General features: G+C 46.8%; 1 protein-coding gene across 1 annotated transcript in view; it reads right to left on the bottom strand.

Moving 5' to 3' along the window:
• Positions 1 to 4003: 4003 nt before the first annotated feature.
• The window catches only part of KPNA7 (karyopherin alpha 7 (importin alpha 8)), a 22971-nt gene continuing 4357 nt past the window's right edge, over positions 4004 to 22617 (bottom strand). The window contains exons 3-10 of the mRNA XM_010845739.1: positions 21212 to 21294; positions 20522 to 20790; positions 19065 to 19147; positions 17278 to 17541; positions 15260 to 15493; positions 13289 to 13471; positions 9135 to 9281; positions 4004 to 4214 (exon numbers count right to left, since the gene is read on the bottom strand). Of these exons, the coding sequence (XP_010844041.1) occupies positions 4101 to 4214; positions 9135 to 9281; positions 13289 to 13471; positions 15260 to 15493; positions 17278 to 17541; positions 19065 to 19147; positions 20522 to 20790; positions 21212 to 21294 (1377 nt within the window). The 3' untranslated portion in view covers positions 4004 to 4100. The remainder of the gene's footprint in view (positions 4215 to 9134; positions 9282 to 13288; positions 13472 to 15259; positions 15494 to 17277; positions 17542 to 19064; positions 19148 to 20521; positions 20791 to 21211; positions 21295 to 22617) is intronic.

Genomic DNA, 22617 nt, shown 5'->3' with positions numbered 1-22617 from the left:
CTGCACTGGGAGCGAGGAGTCTTAGCCACTGGACCCACCAAGGAAGTCCCTCTTTTTAACTTTTAATTATGAAGAACTTCAAATATCCACATGGGGAAAAAATACAGAATAGTATAATAACTACCCCTACCATGAACCCATCACCAGCCATCACATTGCCAGACGTACAAAATATCTTTCTCTTCCACTTCCCGTGTCCCATATTAGTTGTTGCCCAGTTGCTCAGTGTCTGAATCTTCACGACCTCATGGATGGTAGTCTGCCAGGCTCCCGTCCTTCACTATTACTTTGAAACAAATTCCAAATGTTTCAAGTACATATTTCATTCAGTACATATCTCTTAAGAGTGACATTTTAAATTAACCTTAACGTGAAACCTAAAAAGTTAACAATTCTTCAATATAAAATCTCAATTCAATGTTCAAGCTTCCAATGTCTCAAATATCCAATGTACCTTATTTTTACATTTGTTGCAATCAGAATACAAGTAAGGTATCACAGTCTAGCTGGTCCATATGTCTTTTATAGGTTTCCCTATATCTTTGGAAGGACTGATGCTAAAGCTGAAACTCCAGTACTTTGGCCACCTCATGCGAAGAGTTGACTCATTGGAAAAGACTCTGATGCTGGGAGGGATGGGGGCAGGAGGAGAAGGGGACGACAGAGGATGAGATGGCTGGATGGCATCACTGACTCGATGGACGTGAGTCTGAGTGAACTCTGGGAGTTGGTGATGGACAGGGAGGCCTGGCATGCTGCGATTCATGGGGTCGCAAAGAGTCGGACACAACAGAGCGACTGATCTGAACTGATACGCAATTTTTATTTGCAACTTATAAATGAAGAAACTGAGTTGTCTGTCCTGCAGTTTCTTACAGTCTGGATTTTGCTGACTACATATCTAAAGCTCAGCTTAACATTTTTCTCTGTCTTCTGTATTTCCTGTAAATTGATAGTTGGGTCGAGATGTTTACTTTCTTTTTTAAATATTTGGTTGTGAGATCTAGTTCCCTGACCAGGGATTGAACCTGGGCCCCCTGCATTGGACGCTCAGAGTCTTAGCCACTGGACCCCCAGGAAGTCCCAAATTGCTTCTTCCTCATGTTTTCTCTTCAAGTCTACAAGTTCTTTCCTCTGTCTTCTCCATTCTGCTGTTGGGCGCACCCAGTCAAGTCTTGGTTTCAGTTATTTTATTTTTCAGTTCTAAAATTCCCACTTGGTTCTTCTTTCTGTTTCTTTGCTGAGACTTCACAGGCTCCAGGCAGTCACCGGAACGTGGTCTTTTAACGTGTGGACACATGGCAGAGCCTCCAAGGTGGCCCCCAGTGGTCCTGTCTCCTGGTCTACATCTGTAGCCTCTCCCGCTTTCTACGGGGGCTCACCGGTACAGCCAGTAGCGTATGGTGGCAGGGATGCTGTACCCTGTCTGAGCTTAGGTTATGAAGGACTGTGGCTTCTGTCTTGGGCACTCTCTCTTTTTCACCCCATGCACGGACGCTCAGGTCACTTGCTCTGGCAGAAGCAAGCTGCCCTGCAACAGGTGGTGCCCGAGGCCCTGCTCTGTCCTTTACCAAAAGACGCAGGACAAATCAGACAAGCTTGAGCTCCGACCTCTTTACTGGGAAATTGCTTTTGCCCCACCTACTTCCCAGAGTTATGAGTCTCATATACGATAAAATGCTTGAAAACATTATATGACTATTAATTTATCTAAACCGACACCTTTCATTCACAGATGAAAACCTGAAACCCAAAGGAATGGGGAGAATTGACAGATGAGACACGAAGGGAACAGAGGCTTTACAGGGGAAAAAAAAGCAGGGCTTCCTTGGGGGTCCAGGAGTGAAGAGTCTGCCTTGCAATAAAGAAGACACGGGTTCAATCCTTGGCCTAGGAAGATCCAACTTACTATGGGGCAACTAAGCCGGCGCACCTCAACTAGCGAGCCTGTGTGGCGCAACTCCTGAAGCCCGTGTGCCCAGAGCCTCCACAAGAGATGCCACTGCAGCGAGAGGCCTGTGCAGCGCGACTAGAGAGCAGCCCCCACTCAGCACAGCAAGAGAAAGCCCACACGCAGCGACGGAGACCCAGCAGGCCAAAGATAAACAACTATCTTTTCAAAAAAGAAAAGAGAAAAAGCCAGGTCTGGAATCCAGAGCTTGCGACTTCAATCAAGGCCAGTTGTTTTCTCTGCTGTTCCTAAAGCGTCACGGGCTTTGGGTTCAACAGTCGCTGCACATTTCAGAGAAACAGAAGACGGATTATGGATGGCACATGGTCGACCAAGAGAGTGGTATTTCTTCTAGGGCACATAACCACTTGAGGGTAGATGCAAGAGGATCTGAGTTTTTTCGTTTAGCTTTTCACATCACAAATTTTTCGGAGCCAGTTACTGCTTCCTCTCTGTTTCTCTGCCAGTCATCTCAATCTGCTGAGTCCAAGCACACGGGCACCCAGCCAGAAGGTGACTAATACCATCTCTTTGCACCCAAACCATGTACAATAGGCAAATAGTTCCTGGTTTAAAAACCCTGCTAGACAAGTTGGTATCAGAATCTTTAAGCTACAAATACTCCTTTGTTGTGCAATTTAGTAAAAATAGTTGAGAGAAAAGAGGCTAACAGTTGGAGCCAACGTGGTCAGACTATTTGGGCAAATGTAACTAATCTTAACATGGCTATGCTAGAATGGTACAATTATCATTTTTTCCTCCATTCTTAGTTTTGTGTGTTTAACCTAAAAATTCAAATTTTATACAATGTCTATCTTGACAGAATTATCCGATAAATCTTTTGAATTTAAATAATAACTAGTCATAGTTTAGTTCTTCACGCTTCATGGGTCTCTGTTAAGATTCTTTCAGTTGCAAGCCAGCAGAAACCAACTGTAGCTACTTGAAAAATGACAATCTAGGGAATTCCCTAGCAGTCTCTAGTGGTCAGGACTTGGCACTTTACACTGCCAGGGGCCACGGGTTCAATCCCTGGTCAGAGAACTGAGGGCCCGCAAGTCACATGGCATGGCCAAAAATAAAAGAGACAGTCTACGGGAGGGACAAAGCAGAACGTAGGGGACCAAAGGGCAGCCCTGGAGAAGCAGGGAGCAGGCGCCACCGAGGCCACCATCCCACTGAGTGTAAACTGTGGCTGCTGAAGCAAACACTCGCCAATCCTTTGTTTCTGCTGGGCGCAACCCCTGGGTCCCAGATTCAAAGTCCTCAGAGAGTGAAATTCTGTTTGGCCTAAGATGTGCCCAACTAGATGTCATGAACCGATTTAAAAAAAGAGACAGAGAGAGGGAGTTGAGAGGAATCTCCCAGGCCCTCTCCACTTCCGTGTGGGAGAGTAGAACTCTTTGAGGCGCCCATCCCACCAACACAGCCCTCAGAAGCTGGCAGAGTCACCCCAGAAGATAAGGATACCGACGGGAAAGCCCAGAGTCCACTGAATCACAGGTTTGTTCTCACCATTGAGTGAGCCCACGAGCTGCCTTCCAGTCATTCCGGAGGGACACCCACATATCAGCTTCCCTGCCCACCTATCAAGGACCAGCGAGAACGTGCTTTGGGCATGACATTTGGGGTGATGCTTAAGAGCAAAATATAACTTGATTTCATCTACGCTCACATCAGACAAATCGAGTCCAATCTTGCTTTAAACCTCCCGTATCCATTCCCATACCACCCAGCGCTGTGTCTCCAGGTTCTTCCCATCCTCGTCACTCTCCTTGTGACCACTGCCCACACAGCCTTCCCTGCAGAACGTTCTGTATGAACAAGCCTTACCTGACAAGGAAAAGGGTCGGGGATCCACAAATAAATATAAAAAATACTGGTCAAACCATACCTACGACTCACCCAAGTTTGTCTGGGGAGCTCTAGGCCGCCCTACTCTGAAGATCTTCTTTGAAGATCCTGAAAAGGAACCGCTAAGCCACACGCACTTAGGAGATGGATTCCATGTGGCTTTCAGGCACAAGTGGCTTAATTGCATCTTTGATAGATGGAGGTGAAAATGTGGAAAATTTTATTAACGTTCAGTTTTAAAAGCTTTACGCCTGTGGTACGCCAAGGGGAAGGGGTTTTCTTAAAGAAGTGAGTCTTAGGGTCTGGGTCCCGGTTTAGGAGTTGTGCAGCAGTGGTATGTGTTTGTTAAGTCCTTCAAGAATTTGTGATCTTGGTCCCGGGCTCGCAAGGCTGTGACAGTTTCTTCTTCCTTCGGGGGAGAAGAGACACTGTTATACCTCCAGGCTCTCAGCACATTATCCCTGCACGATGGACTCCTTCACATCTTCTGTGGATTCGCATTTGCTCTGAGTCAGCCTTGAGGTTCTCCCAGAGGAGAGATCAAAGGAGAGAAGCCTTGAACTATTTCTCCAGATGGACCTTAAATACAGTCTGTGTGTGTGCATCCCATAAAAGGTACCATCTCACACCACGAAGCAGACAACTCAGTGGCTTAGAAATTCACACCCACAGTAGACAAATCACACTGCTTTGCAACCACCATCATCTGTCTCCAGAGTATTATCATTTCCAGTCAAAACTCTACCCATTAAACAAGGCAGCATTCTCTTCCCCCTCCCAGCCTCTGGCAACCACTGTTTGACTTTCTGTCTGTGAACTGGACCACTGTGTGTCCCTCATGTAAGGGGAATCATATAGTATTTGCCCTTTTGTGTCTGGCCTGTTTACAAAAGCAGTTTGCTATATAGAACATTAACCTTATAGTGAGTAAGGATACAATAGGTATAGATAGCTATTACTTCTAGATCAGAAGTCTTTAGGAGCCCTTATAGGGCTCCTCAAGAACTGTCTCCTTTTTAAAGGATGAGTTTCCTAATTATATGGTTTTCTTAGGAGCCTTTAACCCAGAAGATGCTAATCACTGTCCCGGGTCATTTCTCCTTTGAGAGCATCCTTGTGGTCCCGAATAAAATCAGCTACCTCTCATTAGGAAGAACCACTAACCTGGTCATATTGATTGTATAGCTCTGGATTTTGCTAATGATTCAAGTTTGACATTTAACAGAGTGTAACCCCATGTTTACCTGGCCACTTAACGTTGATCTCACCTTCCTCAAATGGGAAACATCTAATGCAAAACTACAGAGCGTCAGTGAATCTATGACAAAGGAGGCAACACTATACAGTGGGGATAAGACAGCCTCTTCAATAAATGGTGTTGGGAAAACTGGACAGCCACACACCAAAGAATCAAACTGGACAACTTTTTCATACCATGTACAAAAATAAACTCAAAGTGGATTAAAGGCTTAAAAGAGCTGAAACCATAAAATTTCTGGAAGAAATCCAGACAGCATGCTGCTTGACATCAATCTCAGTAACATGTTTTTTTGATAGGTCTCCTCAGGCAAGGGAAACAAAAGCAAAAATAAGAAACAAATGGGACTATAGGAAAAGAAAAAGCTTTCGTGTAGCAAAGGAAACAACCAACCAACAAAATGAAAAGGGCTGACTACTGGATGGAAAAGATATTTGCAAATGATATATCTGATATGGGGTTAATATCCAACATACACAAAGAACTCAAACACTCAACATTAAAAAAACTTGAACACGAGTGGGTCGAAGACTTGAATAGACTTGTCTTTCCAAATGAGACATACAGATGGATGACAGGAACATGAAAAGATGCTCAACATCTAATCATCAAGGAAATGCAAGTCAAAACCACAGTGAGATATCACCTTATATCTGTCACAATGACTTATCATAAAAACAAAAAGTGTTGGCGAGGATCTGGAGAAAAGAGAACCCTTGTGCAGTATTTGTGGGAATATAAATTGGTGCAGCCACTGTGGAAAACAGTATGGAGGTTCCTCAAAAAAAAAAAAGAAATCAAAAGTAGAACTACCATATGATACAGCAATTCCACTCCTGGATATATAGCCAAAGAAAATGAAGGACTGATGCTGAAGCTGAAGCTCCAACACTTTGGCCACCTGATGCGTAGAGCCAACTCATTGGAAAAGCCCCTGATGCTGGAAAGATTGGGGGTAGGAGGAGATGGCGGTGACAGAGGATGAGGTGGTTGGATAACATCACCGACTCAATGGTCCTGAATTTGAGCAAACTCTGAGAGATAGCAGAGGACAGAGGAGACTGGCGTGTGCAGTCCATGGGGTCACAAAGAGCCAGACACGATTTAGTGACTGAACAACAACAATCTGAAAAGATCCATGCACCCTGTGTTCACTGCAGCGTTATTTATAATAGCCAAGATACGGACGCAGCCCAAGTGCCCGTCAATAGATGAATGGATAAGAAGATGCAGACACTACTCAGCCGTAAAAAGAACGTAATCTTCTAATCTGTGGCTACATGGGTGGACCTAGAGGGCACTGTGCTGACTGAAGTCAGACAAACACGAAGACTGTGACTTCACTTATATACGGGATCTACAACACAAACACACACAACAGAAACAGTACAGGTACAGGGAACACGCGACTGCCTGAGGGGGTGAAAGAGATGGGCGAGGGGGATCAAGAGGTACGAACTACTAGTTACAGTATAAATGAGCCGTGGGATGAAATATACTAGTTACAGTATAAATGAGCCGTGGGATGAAACACACAGTGTGGGGAACAGAGTCAGTGACTATGCGGTATCTTGGTAAGGCAACAGATGGGAATTAGGCTTGTTCTGATTTCTATACATTTAAAAATGTATAGGAATATCAAATCACTGTATCGTGTAGCAGGTGCTAACACAGTGTTGTAGGTTAATTACCTTCAAAAACAAACTCATAGAAAAAGAGATCGGATTCGTGGTGACCAGAGGTGGGAGTGAGGGGAGAGGGGAATTGGATGAAGGTAGTGGGGGGATTGGGGGCAGGAGGAGAAGGGCACGACAGAGGATGAGATGGCTGGATGGCATCACCGACTCGATGGACGTGAGTCTGGGTGAACTCCGGGAGCTGGTGATGGACAGGGAGGCCTGGCGTGCTGCGATTCATGGGGTTTCGAAGAGTCAGACACGACTGAGCGACTGAACTGAACTGAGTCTTAAGGCATAAACTTCCCATTATAAGATAAATAAGTATAATGAGTATAATACATATAGATAAGGATAATTAACATGAGTAATGTAATTAGCACTGCCATATGTTAATGTGAAAGTTGTTAAGAGAATAAATCCTAAGAGTTCTCACCACAAGGAAAAAAATTTTCTTTTTCTATTTCATATCTCTGAGATTATGGATGTTCACTAAACTAATTGTGCTAATCATTTGAGGATGTATGTACATCAAATCCGGAGAAGGCAATGGCACCCCACTCCAGTACTCTTGCCTGGAAAATCCCATGGATGGAGGAGCCTGGTAGGCTCCAGTCCATGGGGTCGCTAAGAGTCGGGCATGACTGAGCGACTTCACTTTCACTTTTCACTTTCATGCATCGGAGAAGGAAATGGCAACCCACTCCAGTGTTCTTGCCTGGAGAATCCCAGGGACAGGGGAGCCTAGTGGGCTGCCGTCTATGGGGTCGCACAGAGTCGGACACGACTGAAGCGACTTAGCAGCAGCAGCAGCAGTACATCAAATCATTATGCTGGACACCTTAAACTTACACAGTTCTCTGTCAATCACATCTCAATAAAACTGGGAGAAAAAAAACAATGGGATACTACTTCATACACATTAAAATGGCTATGATTAAAAAAAATACAAAGAAAATAGTTTCACAAAAAAAACACACAAAAAAGTAAAACCAAAAAGAAGAAATTTAAAAACCACAGAAAACAAGTATTGATGAGAATGTTAAAAAAAAAAAAAAGGGAAACTGTGTGGGTTGATGTAAAATGGTACATCCACCATGGATAACAATATGGTGGTTCCTCAAAAATAAAAAATAAAGAATTACCATATGATCCAACAATTCCACTTCTGGGTATATACCCCAAAGAAATAAAAGGAGGAATTCCAACCTATCTGTACTCCCATATTCATAGCAACATTATTCACAATAGACGAAAGGATAACCCAAGTGTCCATCCATAGATGACTAGATAAAATGCGGTATATCCATATGATGGCATATTATTTAGGCTTAGAGGAGGAAACTTTGATACATTCTGCAACATGGATGAACTTTGAGGACATTATGCTAAGTGAAAGAAGTCCGTCAGAAAAGGACAAATACTGTGCGATTCTACTTCCGAGGTGCTTAGTGCTTAAATTCAGAGATGGAATATGAGATGGTGGTTTCCAGAGCCTGGTGGAGGCAGGGGATAATAATTGTTTAATGGGGACAGAGTTTCAGTTTGAACAAGTTCTGGAGATGGTTGGTGATGGTGGCTGTACAAAAATGTGAAATGTACTTAATGCCAGTGAACCATACACTTAAAAATGATTTAAACAGTCAATTTTATGTTACATATGTTTTACTACAATAAAAAGTCTGTAAAAGTATCTAATGCTATCTGATCGTGATTCCCTGCTCCTATAGAAAACTTAGGAGCCTTTACTATAGAGTTCATTCCCAAACATCCTATTCTGGAAAGAGACAATTTGTTGTTGCTGTTGTTCAACTGCTAAGTCATGTCTGACTCTCTTGCAACCCCATGGACTGTAGCCCACCAAGCTCCTCGATCCATGGAGTTTTCCAGGCACGATTACTAGAGAGGGTTGCCGTTTCCTACTCCAGAGGATCTTCCTGACCCAGGGATCAAACCCACACCTCCCACATTAGCAGGTGGCTTCTTTACCACTGAGCCATCAGGGAAGCCCAGAAAGAGACAAAATACAATGAAAGAGCAAAATGGTTGTTCAAAAGCTGGCCTCCCTTCGTTGTTTGAATTTCTCAGTACAAAGTCACTTTAACATCATACTCCTTTCCTCTCCCTCCCCCAGAAGAGGCAAGTAGGGAAAAATAACAAAAAACAAGAGTGAGATTCTACACCAGAGGAGGTAGGACAAGCGCCTACGAGATTAAAGGGGTCTGGAAGCTTCCTAGGACCAAGAAGCTGCCACTCAAAGGTGGCCCCCATAACACGGAAGGGAAGAAACTCAGGGCCGAGTCATGAGACAAGCCTGCCTGTCCGTCACCAGCTTCCTAGGAACAGCCCAGGTACCGGCCAGGTGATCACCTGCACAGGAGGTCTGGGCACTTACCTCGGAGAAGTGTCTCTCGATAATGTTCAGTGCAGTCAGGGCGACCTGATGGTTCTCGTGAAGTTGCAGAGCCTCAATTCTATCAAGCCCACCGAGTCCTTCTATCAGCAGACACATGTTTTCCTTCTGAGAAATCTTCTCCGCTGCCTGCAGGTGATATAAGAGTGAGACTCTGGACCGAAGCCCTTAGGACATGGGGCTTTACCTCAGTGGAATCAGACCAAAGCCGCCCAGTGGGCTGCTGCAGCGTTCTTCTCCCAGATTGAATCAAAATTGCATTGTCTTCCTCTCATTTGGGGGTAACTGTCATCTATCTATTGAGATTTGTCTTCATTGCACAAAATTCAGTATTTTTTTTTTCTGAATATGCCACCACCCATACACACATGGCTGAACACTATTTTGTAGGTATCCCCTTTCTAATTGGGCTTCTCTGGTGGCTCAGATGTAAAGAATCTGCCTGCAATGCGGGAATACCTGGATTTGATCCTGTTGGGAAGATCCCCTGGAGGAAAGTACGGCAGCTCACTCCAGTATTGTTGCCTGGAGAATCCGCACGGACAGAGGAGCCTGGCGGGTTACAGTCCATGGCGTCGCAAAGAGTTGGACACAACTGAGTGACTAAGCACACCCCTTCTAATTAATGGAGACTGTTTTAAAAACAGAGAAAAGAATGTTCAAGTGATGCTACATAAATGCAGATGTTCTGGCCCTGTGCTCCCTGGAAAGCCTTGAGAGGTCAGGCAGGAGAGCCTCGGTAACAGAAGCCACACCATGGCAGCCAGTGAGGTCCCTGGAAACACGTGATGGGACTGGATTGAAGCCCGTGCTGATCACTGGATTTCTCATCCACGGGCATTCACTCACTCATCATTTGTATGTACACTATGGGCAAGGGCCACAAAACTATCAATAACGGTGAGACATAGAGAAAGCCTTTTCCCAACTCAGACTACCAGGGGAGACAAGAATTGCTATAGTACAGCAAGCCATGATGGGAAAGAACATAAAAAAGGGTGTATATACGGGTATAACAATCATTTCGCTATACAGCAGAAATCAACACAATGTCAATCAGCTATACTTCAATTAAAAAAAAAAACAGAAAGGACAATAGAGTAAGTGGTCAGAGGTTTAAGTTATAGAAGATGTGCACAAAAGGCTTGGGAAGTACCCAGTTCTTAATGACCAGCACAGTACCAGGGTCCATCACAGAATAATGGCATCCCCTAGAGAAGGAAGGGAAGGACAGAGTTCTGAGGGAACAAGTGCTGCGTATCGAGAGGAAGCATCACTACAGTGTACGCTCAGTTGTCCGATTCTTTGCCACCCCAGGGACTGTAGAGCCTGCTAGGCTCCTCTGTCCATAGAATTTTCCAGGCAAGAATACTGGAGTGGGTTGCCATTTCCTTCTCCAGGGGATCTTCCCAACCCAGGGATCAAACCCACATCTCTTCGAGGAAAGGAGTAGTTCACCTAAGTAGAATCTTTGAGGGAAGCGCAGAGAGAGAAAGAAACAACTTTGTCATCCTGTAGGACTCTGCTGGCTATTACGTGAGCAGTAATACACACACACACAAAACTTCCTGTGGATCAAATTAAATATTGGTTAGGCCATAATTTATCTGATGGGAGCCTGCACTTTTGTCTAAGTCTTGATACCTTCTAGTCCTCTCTGTATGTCCAGAGTGAGCTCTTGGCTTTGAGTAAAAGAAACAGAGGCAGGAACCAATGTGCTAGGTTAGTCTCTAAGAAAACTGGGAAGTGGGTGATGACCTAGAGCAGGAGGAGCCCTGGAGAATTCTGGACTTGGACAGAACAGCAGATGGCCCCCAAGTTACTGCAAAGAACCTCAACTGTACTCTGCTGCCCACCTGAAGCATCTTCTATCTTATCCTGATCTTTCTTACTGTCCCATGGGCCACCACTGGATACAGGGGCTTCACTGGTCCTCCAGATGGGACGTGCCCAGACTCCTCCCAAGAAAAAGACCCCAAGTGTTTCATTCAAATGAATGAGATAAACAGATTTCTACAGCTCCAAGTGCGCTTTCACACGTTATGCCCAACCTTGCCTTGTTGTTATTGCTTTTCCCTCATTAAGTCCTGCCCACCTCTCTGTGACCCTACGGGCTGCAGCACCCCAGGCTCCCCATCCCTCACTGTTTCTCAGAGTTCCGTCGGATTCATGTCCAGTGAGTCGGTGATGCTATCTAAGCGTTTAATTCTCACCGTCCCCTTCTCCTTTCGCCTTCAATCTTTCCCAGCACCAGAGTCAGCTTTGCTACTTTTCCTGCTGGCTGCCAAGTCTCTAATCTGATTTGCTCAAAGTCTTAGTGTCTAATTGGGCTGTTTCCAATCCGTTTTTGACTGGGGTCAGTTCTTTCTGGGACAGTTGCATGAAAAGTGCTTTAAGTGAGCTTTTTAAAGGAGTCCTCTGGTGTTACTTTGAACCTTTTCAAATGGCTCCGTCACATAAAAAAGACCTTCACCAAATGAATAAAGCCAGACTCTAAGATGGCCTGAGATGATCCCTGCCTCCGGGATATTCATTCCCTTGTGTAGCCCCTCCCATGCTGAAATGGGGTCATCTGTGTAACCAATAGGATGTTGTTGACATGACCTCCTTCCTAAGTCCTACAAGACATTGGGGCTTCCACCTTGCTAGAGGGTGGCAGATAGCTTGCTGCAGGGGAAGACAGCAGCCACGATGGAAGGGCACTCAAGCAGTCCCAGGCAACCCATGTGGTAAGAAGAACTTTCTAGGCAGGTAATCGAGTCTTCATGGAAGCTGATTCTTCAGCCTCCATCAAGCCTTCAGATGAGACTGCACCCCCGTTTCCATCTTGAACTTCTAAGACCCTGAGCCAGAACCATCTGCCTCAGATCTAAGCTGCCTCGATCCCTAAACCCAGAAACTGTGTGAGACAATGTTTGTTTTAAGCCACTAGAGGGGTAATTTGTTGTTCAGTATACAACTGACACAGATAGTATGTAAACATTGGCTTAGCTCACCTTTATTTCAGAAATAAGAATTCTCTAGAATTATCTCCCAGAGAAGGCAATGGCACCCCACTCCAGAACTCTAGCCTGGAAAATCCCATGGGCGGAGGAGCCTGATAGGCTGCAGTCCATGGGGTCACACAGAGTCGGACACGACTGATCGACTTCACTTTCACTTTTCACTTTCATGCACTGGAGAAGGAAATGGCAACCCACTCTAGTGTTCTTGCCTGGAGAATCCCAGGGACAGGGGAGCCTGGTGGGCTGCCGTCTATGGGGTCGCACAGAGTCGGACACGACTGAAGTGACTTAGCAGTAGCAGCAGCAGAATTACCTCAAGGCTTTGTAGTCCATTTTCCCAGCCACGCAGCTAAACGGAAAGGAACTCTAGTACGGCCCCTCAACGTCTCTCCTTGCTAACATCCTGCTGCTTCCTCCAAGTATATTGTTTCATCTTCTAGAAGAACCAGCCATCTGACTCATTGACTGTTTCTTCCTTGCTTCGAACCTTTGGTTAGTTTCTCTCTCTCACTCAGACTAAGTCCACCTTCTCTCACAGACCGTCCGTGCTCTGGCCCCTAGATATCACGAGCCTGTCTCCCAGGACCTTCCACCCTTTGACTCTCTCTGGCCACACCCCCATCCCTGCTTTTTAAGGTCTCCTTCACTTAGAGACCACTTTCCCAGGTGCCCACAAGACTCACTCACTTCTTTCAGGCCTTTACTCAAACGTTCTTCCTCACTGAAGTTTCTCCAAACTATTGCATCTAAGAGACCACCATGCCCTCCCCACTCTGGGCCATCAGTAACTACCCCTCCATCAGATATATTCTACTGGCAACTCTCTATTCAATGCGTCTGCTCCTCGCCCCCCTAATACATAAACTCTACGGGACAAGGACTTTGCTTTGTTGTTTCCTGAGCATCTAAAACAATGCAGGCCACCGAGACACTTCTGGGGGAAAATGCAGATGGTGGACCTTCACTGAAAGGCCTCTTGTCCTGCTATCCATCGGATGTGTGGACAGAGGGTGGGGTGGGGGGTGTGGAAGCGGAGAGGAAAAGAGAATTCTAGTTAGGTTTTTAGAACCAAATGACATGTCTTAATGCAGAGACTGTTATTTAGAAACCAACCTGCTCAGAACAGCTCACCTGGAGGATGAAAAAGAGAACGTCGAGGATGATGATAACCATTTTGTTGTCTGGGATGGTGAGGAGATTTATGAGCGGCTCCAAGACTCCAGCCTGGACAAGCTGGATCAACTGCTCCACGGAGCCCCCGGTTGTGAAGTTAGCCACCGTCCAGACAGCCTCCTTCTGGACTTTAAACTCTCCCTGCACAAAGAGAACATTTCCATTCTTTATAGATTCCGAAGAATCTAAATACAGGGATACGGATGTGGTTCGATTCCTAGGGACGCTGGGCTATCTATTCCTGGGACTCTACGTGCAATTCACACCGAGTCCCTTGGTAACCTGCCTTTAGTTTTTGAAAAGAAGATATCATCTTTGAGAAGCCAAGAAGGAAGGAAGGCAGACTCATGTAGGGTCTTCGAGGGAGGTTCTACATTCAGACAGGCTCATTTCCTCGCGTCAGGTTATAGGAAAAACAGAATCAACATCAACCAATACAGGTAAATAGTACCGATCAGGAACGACACCTGGGGTTTTAAGATTATAGTGACTCGTGTCTACATTTCTAGTCTTTCTGCCCCAGTAAAACTTTGCACAAGAAGCTCCAGAGCTGAGCACACCACCCGGTGAGGACACAGGAAAGCCACTGAAATCTCACTCAGTGCATCCCTTCCGTTTAAAAAAGCACTTGGGGCTTCCCTGGTGGCTCAGTAGCAAAGAATCTGCCTGCCAAGGCAGGGGACACAGGTTTGAGCCCTGGTCTGGGAGGATTCTATGTGTCAAGGAGCACTAAACCTGAGCACCACAACTACTGAGCCTGTGAGCCGCAACTACCGAATTCCACGCACTCGAGAGCCTGTGCTCTGCAGCAACAACAAAATGAGAACAACACAACGAGAAGTCCTCGCGCTGCAGCTGAAGAGTGGCCCCCGCGCGACACAACTAGAGACAAGCCCATGCAGCCAAACAGACTCAGCAGAGCAAAAAACAAAAAGAAGCAGTTGGCTCAGAGAGATGGGATTCATTTATCAGGGATCCTTCTATCCATTTACAGGAGGAGTTAGCCCCATGTTATGGCTGGGGGAAACTGCAACCTCAGTTTAGACCAAAGCAAAAAAAAAAAAAAAACCCACTAAAATAACACGGCTGCAAGCAAGTTATAGTTCAAAAGGCACGGTTTAAAAAAAGATCACTCCTTGATTTCCAACTAGATGCTTCTGACTAGAACAGGTACAGACTCTGGGTAGGACGCAGGAAGGAAGCATCTGACAGACTGGAAGATGCCATGGCTTGGGCAGCACTCCTGGCTTAGCTTTCCATACCTAACGCACACCTGGGGACCCACCAGTCAGCCTGACATTAACCTCCCTCCCCAACCCGAGGTCACCACTCCTGACCTGTTTCCCAAGTTGATGGTTTAAACATAGCTCATCCACTAAAAGGTGACAAAAAGAAATGCTGATGGTAGCAGTTGTCTTGGGGAAAGGAAGTGGGAATCAGGAAGAAGAAGGAAGCTTTAGTGTATTTCTCCTAGTATATCTGGATTTACGCTTTCATCAATGGGGTTTTTATACTGAAAAGGCACGCCCTTTCTTCAGTGTATAACATCACCATATCACAACCCGATATGTTTTTTCTCCAAAAACAAAACGAAACCAAATCTCCTCCCATTTTTGCCAAGGAAAGTAGGTGGCACACTTGAACACTAGAGATGAGCCAGTATTTACCAGCTCAATATTTTTCTGGATATTTGAGCTGTGGGATCACCTTTTCATTGACTTATTAAGTCTTCTAAATTTTTAATGGGCTATCCAAAGTGGCATGCCCCCCTTTTTTTTTTCAGGGAGAGTTAGGAAACTAATGTTTTGTAGATTTGTCATGCTCTCAATTAATTTTGCTTCTCAGTCTACATCTGAACACCTAAAGGAGTTGAACACATAGCCCAATGCAAAGTAGCCTTGTGTCAGGGATGCCGCGTGGGCCACTTACGTTTTTTAGCACGGCCACCAAGGGAGGCAGGGCGCCACAGGCGATTAGCCGCTGGATGTGTTGGCGGGGCCCAGCAGCCACGTTGCTCAGGGCCCAGGCTGCCTCCTTCTGGATGGAGGGGCGGGGATGCGTCAGCAGCTGGGGCAGCACACCCAAGATGCCCGCGTCCAGGGCCAGCTGGGTCTGGTGGTCCGTTCCTGTGACAATGTTGCCCACGGTGCGGAGAGAGGGGGTCTGGGGGACCAAGGTGAGACGTGTAACCAACGCTGCAAATTTGTCATCGCGGAAGATAACCATCGCAGCAAACTCCACGCCCTCCCAAACGTTTGTCGCACTGTTCGGATGGTTTTCCGGAAGCCTGTGAATAATGATTCTATCCGTGATCCTCATCCACTCAGTGCATCCTTGGCTGTTCACATAGTTTAAAGGTACTTGTCAGCCTCGCAGTAGTTTCAGCCCAAGTGGGTCAGAGGTCAAGTGATACATTTCCCAAACCATGCTGTCCTTTTCACATCCTTATATTGGGAAAGTTGCTAAACTGATGGTCATCTTTATAATGTAATAATCTCTACTGAATTTGTATCTGGCATAAATACCAAACTTCCTTTAATTAGAGCCAATGAAGTCCCAGTGGCATTTTGGGGATGTATTCATAAAGGTCTCTCAGTATCTCTGAAGGTCCCTAGGATGCGTCTATGTTTGGACTCGAGACAACCGTCCTAGGAGGGCCATGGGTGCATGTGTGCGTACTCAGTAGCTCAGTCGTGTTCAACTCTTTGTGACGCTATGGACTGTAGCCCACCAGGCTTCTCTGTGCATGGGATTCTCCAGGTAAGAATACTGGAGTGGGGTGCCACTTCCTCCTCCAGGGTATCTTCCCAACCCAGGGATCAAACCCAGGTCTCCTGTGGCTCCTGCACTGGCAGGTGGATTCTTTACCACTGAGCAACGTTGGAAGCCCAGGAGGGTCGACTGTGGGTTTATTTTGGTTTCTCTGTACCATGGTGACAGCCCATCAACAGTTCTAGAATCTTCCTAACCTATCACACTAGGTATCTGCTACTCCAGTGAGAGGTGGTAAGTAGTGCCACAGGCCAAACACAGCCTTGCCAGTCTGCTGCGTTTGGGCCCCAAGCCCCCATGATAAACATTCTAGAAGATGTCTTCACACCTTCATGCCCTCAACACTATCCCCAAACTAGCCTTGACTTCTGAGCAACGATACACTCATCTCTAAATGGATGATAGCAAAGATTGCATAATACACAATATTAGGCATAGAAATCAAAAGGGGTACCCGTACTTCAAACTACACGTCCAGTGAAGTACATTACGCAAGTGACGTATGTCACAGAGTCATGTGTTTGATGTTGGCTTTACTTACTTTCCACCCATACCTAACGTAGTCTAAGGGAACCAACTGGGGACAGGATAAGGGGGAACTTTTATACTTGAGTAAGAAAATCAAATGTTACAAGCTTTACATTAAAATGTGCACAGACATACCCCAACTTGTTAACATCTACATGCAAAGACCAGTAGAAGGAAAGGCCATAAAAGACTAGTTCACTAGGGACTTTCCTAGCAGTCCAGGGGGTGTGGGTTCGATCCCTTGTGGCCAAAGATCCAAAACATAAAACAGAATATTGTAACCAACTCAATAAAGACTTTAACAATGGTCCACATCAAAAAAAATTCTCAAAACAGAATACTTCATTAGGTGGAGGGATTATAGGCAATTTTAATTGGTGCTTTTCTATCTTTTCTAGTTATCAGATTAAGAGAAAGTAAGTCATTGAATATCCCCACGATTTTGGATCAAAGTTGACTCAGATCTTTAGTTACAGAGTAGCAGAGACCAGGGAAATGCAGAGGACCAGCTTGGTTCCAGGTGAAGGATGAATATCAACAGGGAAAGACTGGGGGGTGAGGAAGAAGAGAACCTGCTCAAGTGATGACGACCCGCGAACTCTAACCTGAAGGCCCCTACGGAGACCAATGGGACCCGGGACACTTACCAAGATGTTGAGTTCTGAGCTGCTCATAAGCTCAACCAGCCTGGGCAGGACCCCAGTGTCCACCACCTGGCCGATGCGTGCATCGCAGCCATCGGTGAGGTAGGACAAGGCCCAGCAGGTGTCCGAGAGGACCTCTCTGTCTGGGTGCCCCAGGAGGTAGAAGAGGGCAGGCAGCATCTGCTTCACCGCGTGGTCGGAGGGGTATGGGTTCTTGTTCCGGCACAGGTTGGACAGGGTCCAGGCGATGTTGCGCAGGAATGGGACCTGTAACGAGGAGACTGCCGCTAGCACTGGGTAGGAAGGAAGAAGGAAACATGCCCACGGCAACGTGTCCCAGCCACCCTCGATCAATAGTATTGACCCGTAGGAACCAAAGCGTTTGAGCTTCAAACAGGAATTTGTTCTAGGCGATAAGCCCTGGAGGGGTGCAGAGGAGGAGCTTTGTTTTTATGTTGTGGTTTGTTTTTTTAAACTAGAGAGCAGCCCCCACTTGCTGTAAGTAGAGAAAGCCCTCGCAAAGCAACCAACACCCAGCACAGCCAAGAATAAAAAATTCATTCATTCATAAAAAAGCAAGCAGCTGGCCAGTTTAGACTTGGCTGAACTGTGCTCTGGCTGACCTCGCCGGGCTGGAGGATACATATGTATGCGTCATCTAGACAGGCACAGCTACCTTCCCAGGGTTGCTGCAACGGTGCCTCTCACTGGCTTCAACTTAACCTGTACAACTAAGGTTCCGATTCCTTCTCACCTTTACCCTCCCCATATCTCTAAAAGGAGGGTCCTCTAAACAACCTAACCTGAAACCTGGGGGCAATCGTCGCTTCCTTCTGCCTCCCGCTTCTGTGCCCATCACAGCAGCAAGCCAGGTCCACGTGCCCCTCCACCTCCCTCGGCTCTAATCCTCTGACTGCAGCCAGGGGGTCTTTCTGGAAGACCAGGTCGCTTCCCTTCCTGCCATGACATCCTCCCAAGGCTTCCTTTTGCCCCCAGACTGACGTCTAAGTCCCTCGCCCCTCCTGCCATCCGTCTTGCACTGTTCTCTGCTTGCAAGCTCCCTTCGTCATGCCAGCCTTTTTCCAGCTCAGCATATCAGGTTCTCTCACCTTGAGGGCAGGGTATGTAGCCCCGTATTTTTTTAAATAGACTTATTTCTCTCTCTCTATTTGGCCATGCCAGGTCATTTGCTGCAGGTGAGATCTTTATTGCAGCATGTGGGCTCCAGTTCCCCAAACACAGATCAAACCCAGGTACCCTGCATTGGGAACGATGAGTCTCAACCACTGGACCACCACGGAAGTCCCTCCCTTGACATTCAGAAGCAGCCTTCTCATTTTTGTTTAAGGCAAATCTAGAACCCAAATTTCATTCCTAACCCAGAGAGTCCTCTACTGTTGCCAAAGCAATCCACGTGGACTCTAAGCTTCGAACCTAGACCCTATTTTACTACCCAGGAACAGTACCGGGGAGCCACTAATTCTTTCTGTGCCTCTTGAATAGAGAGCTCAGTCATCATCTTTTGCAGGATTGTAAGTTTAGAAAAACTTCCAATGGATCTCTTCCAACCTCCACCGCCACTCCAAAGAAAGATCAGCACTGCCTTGAGGACAAATGTGAATCAGCCTCTCTCCACAGTGACACCCAGTCCGAGGCCTTGTTCCTCATCACCGCTGCAAGGGGCCGGGCAGACCACATGGCCTAGCATTGGTTTGGAAGCACATTTCCCATTTCCCAACTTTGGGAACTTGTGTACCGAGCTAGTGAACTTCATCAAAAAGACACTCAACTGGTATGCTTGACGAAACCAGGGTCAGCAGATGTGGAATGGCATCACTCGCAATAACATTGTCTCTGAATTCTGGTCCATCACCTACAAATAGATAAGAACACAACACTCTAAGAGGGAACAGAGAGAGTCCTGGGGTGGGTGACAAATTCTTCAAAAGGCTCTGCAAGTGGTGAGAAGCCAAAACTCATTCCTGGGTTAGGCAAGCAGATAGTATAACCATGAACTAGACCCCTGGGTCTCCAACATGTTGGTTGAGTAGATGGTCTGATGTGGAAAACAGCTACCACACAGCAGGGATTGCTAGAAGCATGGTCTCTGGGCCCATCAAGGAGCCAGCCAACCAGACCTGGGGAAGTGCACTCTAAATGTTGGCGGCATTTCACAGCATGGTTCTCAGGAGACAAAGGCCACTAGAGACCAAACTGTCTTCCCAGAAGGCTTTGGCAACTCCCGAATGCAACTCAAAACAAAGTCTGGGAGACAGATAGATGCCAGCCAACAGCTATCTGCTACTCGGGCTAGAAGATCAACTTTAGACCCTAGACACCTCAGCTCTTCAACCATCAGGCAAGGCATAAGCTACACGACACTACATCACCGGATTTTGCCCGTTCCTGACTGCACCGAGCAAAACGAGAGATGAAATCTCTGTAATAGATGCTTTACTTCTGTGAGCGTTTAAAAGGCAGACTTATTTTATATTCTGTTTGCTAATCCCATCACGCGAAGTCCTTGGAGGTCTAATCACACTGTTTGTTTCTGCTGATGTGGTCATGGAGAACTGTTGACTCTCTGAACTTGAAATTGCTAATATTTGGTTGATTTTAATTTGTCAAAACCCTGAGGGGCCCAGTTGAGTTTTTCCCCCCAGAGACATCATATTTATATTCAGCCTGGGATCCTGGATTTTCCACCCCAGCAACCCTCATCCCCAGCTTGTGCTTTCTCGGGCCATGCAGGGAGTATAGCATCCAGTACTAAATCCGTGAGGCCGATCTTAGGATCGTGTTTTCATGGGGAGAATTTTCCCCTACACTGAGCAAACATTTGTGTGTGTGTTCCCTGGGCAACTTTCACTGAAGGTAGAATTCTTTTACGGTCCTGGGTGATGTAAGGGTCTGTCAGAATATCCCCAGCCTGCATGACCAGTGTCAACAGAGATTTGTCTTTTGTTCCTGAAGCCACTAGGCCCTGAGGCTGTAAGACCCCAGTCTTGGCAGAGGTCCCGAAGCAGCCTGGAGCTCCAGAACACAGCGCGTCACCTAGTCTCAGCTTCAGGTTTTGGCCTCTGAACTTGACTCTGAGTTTCGGTAAAGCCCATTCTACTCCTGCCAGCGTTGCTAGGTAGTTGTATACTCGAGAATGTCTGATCTACAGCATTCCCCAAAGAGCTCCCCTGGCGTGCCACATGCCCGGCCCACTGTTTTCTTAGCTCCCCAGTGGGGAGAGCCTCACCTGCTATGTTCCCGAGGGCCCACACGGCCTGTTCACACACAGTCATGTGAGGGGAAGACAGGAGCTCAACCAGGGGCTGGATGGCACCCCCGACCACGACGGCGCGAGTCAGCTCTGAGGCCCCTGAAGCAATGTTGGTCAGAGCCCAGGCTGCCTCGAACTGCAAGCGGGGGTGAAGGGACGACTTCAGGAGCTCCACCAGCCTGGGGATGAGTCCCGCGTCCACGATCAGCTTCAGAGGAGGGTTCTTCTCCCGGGACAGCATTTTCCTTTGCAGTGTGAGAGCAAAGAAAGACAAGAACATATCCTGTGAGTCAGGAAGGGAGAAGCCCCTTTATGGATGTTCTTGGCATTCCTAACTATCCAATAAGACAAACGACTGGGCCAGAGCCCCTTCGGATCCTCATGCTCAGCCTGTGGCGCTTTGCGGGGAGGAAGCAGCATTTTTAGTTATCATCTATGAGCCGCCATTTCTGCAGAGGCCAATTTAAATGAAGCCATTCGTCTCTGACAACACTTGCATATCTTAAGCTGTTCTCAAGGACAGTGTAGAGGAGCAATTCCATCTCACTTTTGGAAGGGCCCGCTTTTTCCTACATCGTGTGGGTGTTTCGCCACTGTCAAGAGACCAAAGAGGCCAGTGGAATCCGGCTAGGAACCCGTCAATGATACAAGTCTGTTTGGTGATACCTGGCTGCTTGGGTGGCCTGGAAACATAGTTCTGGATCTGAGGCATTGACACCACTGATTATTTCTTGCAGGGTGAGGCTGACCTGTATAAGGAGACACAGATTCAAGTCAGAGTCTCTACCAAAAGGAACCATGGTCATCTAGTCTCGCCATCTATCTGATTAGAAGAAGCTGGCTTGAGCAGTACATCTCAAGCTGCATGCTGGTCTGTATTAGGAGAGGGAAGAACTCTTGGTGGTCTCACAGGTCTCACGGATTCGTGAGACACTTCCCATGCTCTGGGGGAGAGGTAATTCCTAATATCACTTGGGTCCCCAGAGCCTTTTACTCCCATACGAGCTAGTGGGAAGCTAGTGGGACTTCCCTGGTGGTCCAGTGGTTAAGAAGCCACTTGCCAGGACAGCAGACATGGATTTGACCCCTGGTACGGGAAGATCCGGGCTTCCCTGGTGGCTGACTGTAAAGAACTTGCCTACAATGCAGGAGACCTGGGTTCGATTCCTGGGTGGGAAGAGCCCCTGGAGAAGGGAATGGCAACCCACTCCAGTTTTCTTGCTAGGAGAATTCCATGGACAGAGGGGCCTGGCAGGCTACAGTCCATGAAGTCACAAAGAGTTGGGGACGACTGAGCAAACACTTGGCACTTTTCTCTTTTCCACTTTCAGGAAGATCCCACATGCCCCGGGCCACTAAGCCTGCGCACACAACTGCTGAGCCTGCGCGTGCTCTGGAGCACGTGCTCCACAGGGAGAAGCCCGAGCACCGCCGGAGAGCAGCCCCCTCTCGCCACAACTAGAGGAAGTCCATGCAGCGCACTGAAGACCCGCTGCAGCCAAAAGGAGGACGTGCTAGGGACGTCAGCAAAAATGGCAGAGTCAGGACCTCAAAATTCTCTTCCACAAAAGCAACAAGAAACCTGAAAAATGGAATCAACTTTTCTACAACTCTGGAAACTGACCAAAAGTTTGCAGCAATTTGTTTTATTCAAGCTCAAATGGGTTTACTCAAGAAAACTGTCTAACTCCCAGGAAGAACAGCCAGGACTGCAGCATTTTGCTGTGCCTTATCCCCACCCCTCCTCCCCCAGCTCCGTGGGCGCTTTAAAAACCAATAGCCCAGCAGGCACTGGAGGAGGCAGAACAGGCTGGTTCTCCCTTAAAACCTCATTCCCAGAGAGTTACTATTTGATCCTTCTGGTGGTCTCCTGGGAGATCCCATTTGTAAGATTGTATTTTATTGGGCTCAGACCTCACATAAAGAAAAAAGTCTTTTTCCTGGAGGTTATTTGTTAAAAACAATTCAAGGAAGTGGTACAAATTTGCAGTTGCTTGGGGTGAGAGGGGGTTAGATAATAGTTGGGGGCAAATAATAGACTAACTACACATTTTTTTTGCCGGGGGGGTGGG

Source organism: Bison bison, unplaced genomic scaffold (genome assembly GCF_000754665.1).
Source record: "Bison bison bison isolate TAMUID 2011002044 unplaced genomic scaffold, Bison_UMD1.0 scf7180017864223, whole genome shotgun sequence".
NCBI lineage: Eukaryota > Metazoa > Chordata > Mammalia > Artiodactyla > Bovidae > Bison > Bison bison.
This window is presented reverse-complemented; position numbering and strand designations above follow the sequence as displayed.